At 38.8% G+C, this 10,133-nt stretch overlaps 1 protein-coding gene across 1 annotated transcript; it reads right to left on the reverse strand.

Moving 5' to 3' along the window:
• Nucleotides 1-2,297: 2,297 nt before the first annotated feature.
• Nucleotides 2,298-9,661, reverse strand: sdf2 (stromal cell-derived factor 2). The gene is made up of 3 exons (XM_012852809.3): nucleotides 9,402-9,661; nucleotides 6,883-7,079; nucleotides 2,298-3,458 (listed from the first exon to the last, which is right to left on the reverse strand). The coding sequence occupies exons 1-3, from the start codon at nucleotides 9,583-9,585 to the stop codon at nucleotides 3,159-3,161; spliced, it is 681 nt and encodes a 226-aa protein (XP_012708263.2). The 5' UTR covers nucleotides 9,586-9,661; the 3' UTR covers nucleotides 2,298-3,158.
• Between the last annotated feature and the right edge of the window lie 472 nt (nucleotides 9,662-10,133).

Here is a 10,133-nt window from a genome sequence, read left to right on the forward strand (position 1 = left end):
GACAAAATCTGTAGCAACCAGGTTTATTTGGAAATCAAATGATGGCCTATGTATAATTTTGGTCACTAGAGGGTTAACACACCACAACATCCCTCTGTTTAAGCAAAATACGTGACAAAATTTTCCATCATGCAAATTAAATTCAAATTATATTTTAGCTACTTACCCTTACAAGGTTGTTACAGTCTAGTTGCAGTTTCTCTGCTCTTCTGGGTCTCTCCAGACTACAAATAATGAAATATGGGACAAAACAACTCTGTTTAATCTGTATTTATAAATGTAAAGGTATGAACTTTCAGTTATTATCTATGCATATAAAGCAAACCTGAGGCTATCAATATTGGACCCTCAGAAAGAGAGCAAAAACTGTTCGGAAAACATCTGAAAAGTATCTCTGCCGCTAGCGTGCACAGACACAGACACGCTACATTCGAGTTTGTCATGTATTTAAAAAAAGGATTAATTTTCCCACTGAAGGAGAATAAAGGATATTTCTATTTTATTCTCTTTTCATTCAGATACAAGTTTTCAGAAATGTGAGCTTCACTCAGTAACACACTAATTTGAATGCGTTCATCCAGAACACTCGATACGTATAGTGTGACAAGGGTATGTAAACCCCAATTTAAACGTCTAAATTAACCCTGATTGTGACACTGGTTTAGAATGTGAGGTTTTTTTTTGTAATGGACAGCTCTCTGAATGTCCTCAGTTTGGAGAAAAAAAGGATTTTCCACAGATGATTTTCAATATCCGACTAACAACCCCAAGCTATAAAAGTCTATGGTTGCTTTGCAAACTCAATTTTATTAACCTTGATAGTGCCATCCCTTTTGCTTTAAAAATGTTGCTCTAAAGTTTGTGTACATATTAACAGTGTATCAAGTAAAACACGTATTGGAACTTTGCATAGAAGCTACCTGGGTAAAAGAATTGAGTGAAAATCCCCAAATTTTATAGAAATTTAACCAAAAGCTAGATGGGTTTATTCAAAGCCTTACATGATATTGATAAGGGATCACAGAACATAATTATAGATTTTTAGGTAAATAACCATGAAAGACAAAAGTAGCCATGGTCTAAAGATTTGTAAAGGGGTTTTTGTATGAATTAAGGAATATGTCCAGTAGTTGTTTTGGTATTTAACTTGTTTTGGACCTGAGCCCAATCTATTAGCTTGACGGTCAGGATTTTTTTTTTTTATTATTCAAACTGAGACATCTCCCAGCTGTATTTCCTGCAGGTAAGATACTTTCTGCTGTGTTTCCTCTCCACAGAACAACACAAATAGTCCAACTTATCACTTTAAAGACGACCTCAAAACTGACTAAAACTTAATAAAAAAATCTTACAAAAGCTGGATGACCTGTGACATGACTAGCAGCATGCAGGAGAGAAGAAATCTTTTCTTAAACCGCAGATTATTGGAGCATAAAATTGTTACCCTGTTTGACACTTATTAATGTTATCATTTTTAATCCTAACCTTTATAATAGGAGGAAAATGGAGTGCAGGAATTTCAACAATCTCTTAATGCAGATAATGAATGAATAAATGAATAATCTATTTCAGGCATTTCACCAAAATGTCAAAATTATCACATACATATTCCTCATCATGTGCAACTGTAAGAATATATACCCAGACATACACCACCAAATTTAGTGAATAAGTCTGAAAAAGGAAATTAAGAGAAGTAAAACTTATTTCATCCCAACCCTTATCCGACTTAAAGTCCTCCACATGAATATATATATATATATATATATATATATATATATATATATATATATATATATATATATATATATATTTATATGGACACATTCCACACACAACCATGATTAATTCATATCTCCTTTCAACTTCTCTCTTCATTCTTGTACCTTTTTTATAATAACCAATTTAAGCCTTTTCAGACTCATGCTTGGACATTGCTTCAGCAATAAAAACTGGCCATAAAAACTGGACTGAGAGGTGCATCATTAAGTCCAGGCAGGTCATGAACTAATATCTGTGGGAGTGAAAAAGATGTACAAAAAAAAAAAAAAAAAAAAAAACAATTACCAAGAACTGGCACTTAAAAAACAATGTAGTCTGTGAAGAGTCAAAGTGAACTAACGTTTATCCGCATGTCCTGCAGAGAAGAGTCAGCGTCAGGGCTCATCGTAAATGGAGAGGTCAAATAGATGTAAGATTAGCCTCCAAACCGATTCCCTCATTCCCTCAGACCCCATTATCTGTCAGATAATGAACCCCAACATGCCATTATCTGGACAAACAAGGCATTAGGCAAGTTTAATGGTCCAGTCAGGCATTAGCAGCTTGCCTTACTGGCAAATCCTTTATTAATTAAGGGATTTATGTGGTGATGAAAACTGCTTGACATCAAATTAAGGAACAAAAAAGTCACTCTGAAGACTGTTTGCATAAAAAAAAACTCTTTATTACGAGGTATTCCTTGTCAGTTTGATGTTTTAACATTGTAACTAACGAACTCTAGGAACACATCTGTGTTTGCAACACGGCACTTTCCCAAGACTTAGGTACCCACTGAATACTGACATGTAACAAACTCTTCATCTAAAGCAATTGTTTATTCTTTCACATTAATTATTAATGTGGAATAATTTATAGGCAGCACCAAAACATAAAGAAAAACAAAGTTTTTTATTTTTTTTATAGCAACACAGTTTAAGCTTTAATCAGGAGGACCATGGCCTAAAATGCAATGAAAGTATAAAATGCTTTCATTGCATTTAAAACACCCAAATCTTTTATTGGCAGATTAAGGCACAGGTGTAACAGTACATATACTTTTAGACCAATGAACACAATGTTCACTTTGTGTGAATATGTGCACCAAGAAAGCTTCCTGAGCTGCAGAGTGACAAGAAACTGAGAAGAAACTTTATTTTTGGACCCCAAGCTTAAAATGAGAAGAGCATGGAGAAAGATGTAATCTGTGTAATTGTTGTTTTTGTATCTAGTTTACGCATTTTCTTCCAAATTATTGTAGCTGCCGGATCTTTAGGGGTTCAAGTTTTGATGTGAATATCCACGGGCTCAAACATTTCGGGGTAGTGAAGGCGGCCGCTGGTACAGATGTGGCTGGGGATGAAAAGGGAGGAGGCAGCTGCTGAGAAGAAACGTGAAGTTCAGAACTCTGTGTGTATGTGACCGTAGTCCCGGCTGCCCGCTGGGCTCTCGCTGGGCTTCAGGAAGATGCCCTCCATCACCTTCCACAAGCTGTGCTGGCTGGGAGTCGACATGGCATGGACCTCCATCTGCCCGTGGATGGGCCGCCCGTACTGCTCCCCCGTCACCGACAGCAGGGCATCTGTGGATTTATGGCGGAAGCGGACGGATTCCTCGCGCTTCCACACGGATCCGCCGCATTGAACTGTCCACTCGTCAAGGTGGTCCCCCTCTCCTTCTTCACCAAATGCACTCACCTCCTGTGGACACACGCAGACCCATTAATAAAATAGAAAATAAAATAGAAGCATGAGATAGGGACACCATTTTGTTTTAATTTACCAAATAATTTAAAGTGGTTGATCCAGTCAAATCATGCAGGCGTCAATAAACCCAATTGGCATGGATGATTTGTCCCGTATATATGCCTCTGGTGCCTCCTTCAGGCCGTAAACACAAAGCTCAGTTCCTAACTTGACGTTAGAAACGGACTGATTATTTACTGTACAGATGAACTGATTGAGCTGTTCCAGCAGTATTTTCTATAGGACTTTAGATATCACACTAAGCCTTTTGGTCTGTAGTTCAAAACCTGCCAGTTTTTTGTTGTATTCAGTTTTGACATTCACAAGGCTTCATCAGAGCACATCAGAACATATTATACCCCCAAAACCTCAGAAAAATGAAATTTGTTGTCTTTAAAGTGGAAATAGATTGATGAGAAATAAACAAATACAATAATATTAGAAAAACGTAGCGCCAAACAACCGAGATTACCCACTGTAGTGGCTCCAAAGTTAAATTTCAATGTTTTAAAGATTCAAAAGATGGTCGGGTGACATACTGCATGAAAACTGATGTTCTTGTGATACAAGTCTTCCTCTACAAGCTAATATGTGCTCAGATGTTAATTACGGTGACACTTTTTACTGTAAAGAGCTTTGTGCTGTGTATGATAGTATTATCACCAGATGTGCAAGCGCTAATAACGTCAGGCCAGGCTGGAACAAGCATACGGCAGCGTATCATGAAGAAGCTAAACATGCATATGGGAAGTGGGTGCAAGCAGGTAGACCCAGAGATGAGCCTGTGCTGGACAATAAAAAGCTCACCAGTCCAAAGTAGAAATATGTTATTCAATACATTGTTAAATAGGAACAAAATATGGCTAAAAAGTTGCAATGTGATAATATTACTGGCGTTTTGGAAAGAGGTTAAAGCCTTTTGTCAGCTGGGCCTCGCCTGTCCGACATCCTGCAACACAAACACTTCCACTAGCCATAAAACCATAATAATGGATTTCTCAGACTTTTCCCAAGTGGGCCTTTGAAAATGAAAGGTCAATCACTTAGTAACAAAATAAAGCATGATCTTGGTGTTTTATTTAGCCGTGACACCATCCTGTGGGGCAGATCGCCTGTGAGGAGTAAGAAGTGAAGTGTTGGGTTGGTGGTTAATGCACCTGCCTGCAATGTAGGCAATGGTAGTTCAACTCCAGGGTCTTTTTTTTTCTTCTCGTCACTGGCGACAGGCTTACAAATGGAAACAGCATGCTTCAAATTACGCAAGTGGCCAAAAAAATGTATTACACCTATCTCAGATGTTTTGAGGTTGGAAGTTTGAAAAAGAAACTGCTTATTCAACAGGGCCAGTTCCAGACACTCAGATAAGTGGGGGCAGGCAGGGTTGTTAACAGGGCATCGTTATTCATTCAGATTATGCTCCTGTAAATTTATGTAGCTAGTGATTTTTCCCCCATGGAATTGGAGTAAGCTGTGTCCAGTACCCAAGAAATGTTAAGTGCAGACCATTTAAGAATAAGAAAAAAAAAATCCTTTATTGTCTCGCATTGGGGAACTTCTCCATCAACGATGTGATTTTCCTTTCAGTCCTCCTGTCTCCCACCACCTGCACTGGGTCCAGGGACATCCCAGGACAGAGCTGGCCCTCCTAATGACTTCCTAATGAGCGCCCCCTGCACTCTAAATAACCTCAGTCTCCTCAGGAGGTAGCATTTAAATTACCACCGTGGTTGGTCTCATTTCCAACAATGATGAGACCCACTACAGAGATGAGGTCCACAATCTGACAAAGAGGTGCTGTAGGAACAATCTGATCCTGAACACCAGCAAGACCAAGGAGGACATAGTGGACTACAGGAAGTCCAGGAAGACTGAACACGCTCCTCTCTGCATACAGGGGGAGGTGATGGAGCGTATGGACAGCTTTAATTTCCTGTGCAATCACGTTTGAAGAATGGTTGTAGCCAATCAGAGTGAAGTCAACTCTGTAGAGCTGCATATCATTACCGCATCCAACCCTTTTACTGAGGAGGGACATTTTGCCTGACAAAAAAAACAAGCTGACATTATTTTTTTATGAAATTCTTTGGAGAATTTATATACACAGCAAATTCAACCACATGAGATGGTTTATATAGTGATATCATGGCACCTTTAAGCTGTTTGGATATTTAGCTTTATTTATTGTAACATTTTCATTTGATTGTTTTACTGGTCAGACCAAGTTTTTTTTTTCAAAGGTTGTTTATTTTCTCCTTTTGCTTTCCCTATACAGTTTATTTTAATCTTGTAAATTTCGTGAGTCGCAGGTTGCGGTTTATTGGGCTTGTTTTTGACAGGGAAATCTCTAATTTGGGCAACAAATAAGCAACTATGAGCTACAAATAGACCCGCTGCGACCTGGTGACTCCACTATCCGCATACACACATCTCTCTCTTACCTCCTCCTCGTCATCTCCCACCCTCTCCTAAATAAACAATAGCTAAAATCCACCTGCACTAATTACACTGGGCTCAATACTTAGTATGGCTTCAATTGACTAGCTTTATGAAAAATATCCATGCATCAAAGCAAAAAAAAACGCTGAGTACCATAAAGCTGACTTGTTTAAGGACATTGATGTCATATTATGATATTGTTGACAGTGCAGTGGTAAGAGCTGTTGAAGGTCCTCTCTCAGCCCTTTTTGTGTGACGTTTATATGTTCTCCCTGTGCGAGTCCTCTCCTGGTACCTCAGCTTCCTCCTACAGTCCCAAAGCAGAAGTGCTAGATGAACTGACTGTGCTTACGTATGAGTTTGTGACTTTTTACTTCCCCGCGATGGACTGCTGACCTGTCCGGCATGCGGGACGTGCAGATAATAGGCAGGATAAGTAAGAACGACGGCTATAAAATCAAAACACGCCTTTAAATAAAAATAAAGCCCTAATCCTCTAAAGCTTGTACACGCTGTATAAACAGTTTTTCATACTTTAGGAAGTTTGTGGAGGTCCATGTTGACCAGAAGCTGTTTTCCGAAAGTTTCACCGACTGTAAATACTTCTATCAGTTTGATTGAATAACCAAATGTTGGCCAAGAGTGTAAACAAAGTTGAAGGGCAACTTATTTTTAGCGATTTGGACAAGCAAATTTAGACTCAGTTACTGTGATCAGTCAGAGGCTGAAACACGATTACCTATTGGTGAATTCTGGCACATTTTTGAACCAGTTTAATAACCCACTTCTTTTTTTCTTTTAAATAAGCCCACAATTGACGTAGCTCTTTTTCACACATGAACAATTTCAACCCAACCTCAGCGCAGGGGGGGGGAGCTCTCTGAATAATCCTTCTCATGACAGCGAATTCCTCTTCCCACCAAGTTCGGCTCACAACACCCACCTGGTTGGAGGACAGCGGCGAGGCAAAGTAGTGGCTGTGCAGGTTGCGGCCCGTGTTCACGTGAGTCAGGCGAATCGCCTGCCCGCACTTCACTGCTGTCCCCCGAGCGCACGAAGCGTCGCTCGTCCCACGGATGCTCCAGTAGCTGTTGCTGTCCTCCACAGCAGTGACGCCTGTTACGGACTGCTGCCCGCTGCCTGTCACACAGGGAGTGAGAGTCTGTCATCTCTGTTGCATTCAAAGAGATCAAACTGACGTTATCTGGGCAACAGAAAGCTATTTAATAAAAAATTTTAGATGTATACCGAACTATATTGCAATTCTGTAGACTAAGACGCTTGATTTGGGTTTAGGTGCTTGAAAGCAAAACCTTCTGTGTTTTATTGGGATTTTATGTGATAGACCAACACAAAGTAGTGCAGAATTTGGAAGCATGTTTCATTTCTTTTTAACGAGTAAAACAATGAAAAGTGCCATTTACATTTCAATATTTAGTCTCCCTGAAAGAAGAAAAACACTGAGTTCTTCTTTGCCAAATTAAGCATAATTGGGTATATTCTTATCAAATCAGATTGGACGGAGGGTCTCTGTGAACAGCAATTGTCAACTCCGGCCATGGATTCTCAATTGGATCTAGAGCTGGGCCTTTCGTACACACGACTATGATTCAATCTAAATCATTTCACTGTAGATCTGGCTTTATGATTATGATTACTGTATTGCTGGAAGGTGTTCATCAAATATTACCCCCCTATTTAGCTACATCTTATCATCAGCTACCATGTGTCACAGTGGGGATGATGTGTTCAGGGTAATGTGTAATGTTCGTTTTCCATGAAGGCCACAAAGTAAATCCTCTCGTCTGACCAGGGCAACTTCTTTCACACATTTCAAAATTGCAAATTGACTTGTTTATTTGTTTTTACTTTATTTTAACACCGGCTTTCCTCTTGTTTTGCTGCTCTTCTATAAAAGCAAGATTTGTAGAGCGCCCAACTAATAGTTGTTCTGTCAGGAGATTATCTCAGCAAGGCTGTGGATCACTGCTGCTTCTCCAGATTTACCTCTTGGCAGCTTCACTGGCACAGTTAAGGTTGAAGGCCATGTCCTGATAGGATGTATTTTGTGCCTCAGAATTTCCTTTTTTTTTTTTAGATGTCATGTTAAAAACCATGCCATGTAACTGTTGATTTTTATTTTCCAAACCCAACTCTGCTTTAAACTTTACAACTTTATCTCTGACCCTTATGGCGTGTTTTCTTTGGTTTTACCGATGCTGTTTGTTCACTACTTTTCTATAACAAACCTCTGGGGTCTGCACAGAGCAGAAGGACTTATACTGAGGTAGAATTACACACGCGTGGACTCTACTTAACAATTAGGTAACGTCTGAATGCACGGAGAGAAATTTGTGGCAATATTATTGCAAAGCAAAGAACATGTTTCTAAAATTAAGCTTTGAAAAACTTGAACCAACAATTTTGCAGTTTGCCATTTTTTCAGATTTTTTTTATTCTTGGGTGTGTGGGGGTGATTTTACAGATTGCATTATTTTCAAATTGCTTTTTACAGATTAGGTTCTCTGCGCTTCTGGGGGCGGGGATTCCTCTGAAGGGTGGAACATTTCTATTGGTTGTGGACGTTATAGCATTTCTATTGGTCTTTACTGTGTTAGAGGAGGCGCTGCCCCCAGAAATGAAACGAATATAATCTGTAAAAAGCAATTTGAAAAGAATGAAATTTATAAAACTGTCTCCCCAAAAGATTTTAAAGATAAATTTTGAAAATTAAAATGTAAATAAATAAACCACTGAAAAATAAAACCTGAAAAAAAGCTATAAAAATGTAGGTTAAACTTTTTGCATACACGTTGTAAATTATTAAATTAATCAGAGCCTTTTCTTATTGACACGTTTTTAAAAATTCCATATTTTAAACATGTCATATGGTTCCCATATATGCTCTGGATTTCATTTAGCATTTCAGAGGAAGGGGGGCTGGTCATACCACTCGTTTCAGATTTTGCTGCTTTTTTTTCAAACCATAAATTCTAATATTAAAAACTATTTTCTTTAATTCATAAACATTACGTTTCTATATCACATAAAATTGCAGTAGTTGTAATACGACAAAAATGCTAAAAATGTACAACAATTTGCAAGGCACTGTGTTCTTGTTTAGGGTGCACTTTCGTCACAATTTAAAAACTGTCATTAATTTAACTTTAAAATATCCCGGGGTATTTTAATTTTTAAAAATACAATGCCTGTTAAAAGAGTAAAATAAAAATCGGGGAAAAGTAACAACACAGTGAAAGGATAGTAAAAAAAACAACCACACAACAACTACTGTTCAGCTGTGCATACAGACACCCATTGAGCTGCATGAATTTAAAGATGGTGACCACAACCTTAGAAACGGATGATTAGATCCTATCCAGAAAGAACACGTTTACAGAAGAGATTAATCAACAGAGACGTTGTTTATCAAAATTACAACATAATCATCCGTTCACTCACCGGACCCGTAGCGAACATCGTGAGAGTGCAGTCTGACGTTGTGCTTTACATTCAAAAGTTTAATGACCGATCCGCATGTGACAAAGCTCAGCTCCGAGCCGACAGAGAGCCCGCATGTGCAGCAGAATACTAGGACAGTTTTTAGCAAAAAGCGTAGAAAATTACGATAGTTTGAGGCGCCCATTCCGACAACGCCACAAGATCGAGCTGTCACCGACAGAAGCCTCTCTGAGGTTTGTATCAGTTTTTGCTACGTCATTACAGTTGTACAGTATTCACGTGTAAACATGAAAACAGCGCCTCTAGCGACATGGAGTGGTAACAGCGAGAGTATTTTTGCGCTTTCGGGTTGTTTTTGCCTACTTAGTGTTCCTAAATCACCCATAGAGATAATCCATTAAGGTCAACACATTTGAAATTATTTTTTAAATGCAGTATTGAGTGCAGATTCAATGCGCTATTGTATTACTTTCGACTTTAAGAGGAACCGACAGGGGGCATCGCTTTTCTAGTCTGGAAGCTAGACATGCAGTAGGTGTTACGAAATATTTAGTCACCCGTCTAATTCTGTGCATCTACTACTGGAGGATGTTTCGTAGTTCCTAAAGCCGTGTGAGGCTGAGGCAATCAGTAGATTTTTTATGACTATTTCTGCAGTTCAGTACTCACAATGTGCTTAGTTATTTCATGTGTGCCTTAGTTTGTGTGTGCTGATGTCAGTATGTTTTCTGC

This window comes from Fundulus heteroclitus, chromosome 11 (genome assembly GCF_011125445.2).
Source record: "Fundulus heteroclitus isolate FHET01 chromosome 11, MU-UCD_Fhet_4.1, whole genome shotgun sequence".
Lineage (NCBI taxonomy): Eukaryota > Metazoa > Chordata > Actinopteri > Cyprinodontiformes > Fundulidae > Fundulus > Fundulus heteroclitus.

Coding starts and splice junctions, on each gene's coding strand:
- sdf2 (XM_012852809.3), bottom strand. CDS start 9,585: ATGGGCGCCTCAAACTATCGTAATTTTCTACGCTTTTTGCTAAAAACT. Junction 7,080..9,401: donor CGATGTTCGCTACGGGTCCG/GTGAGTGAACGG, acceptor CCTGTGTGACAG/GCAGCGGGCAGCAGTCCGTA. Junction 3,459..6,882: donor CGCCGCTGTCCTCCAACCAG/GTGGGTGTTGTG, acceptor GTGTGTCCACAG/GAGGTGAGTGCATTTGGTGA.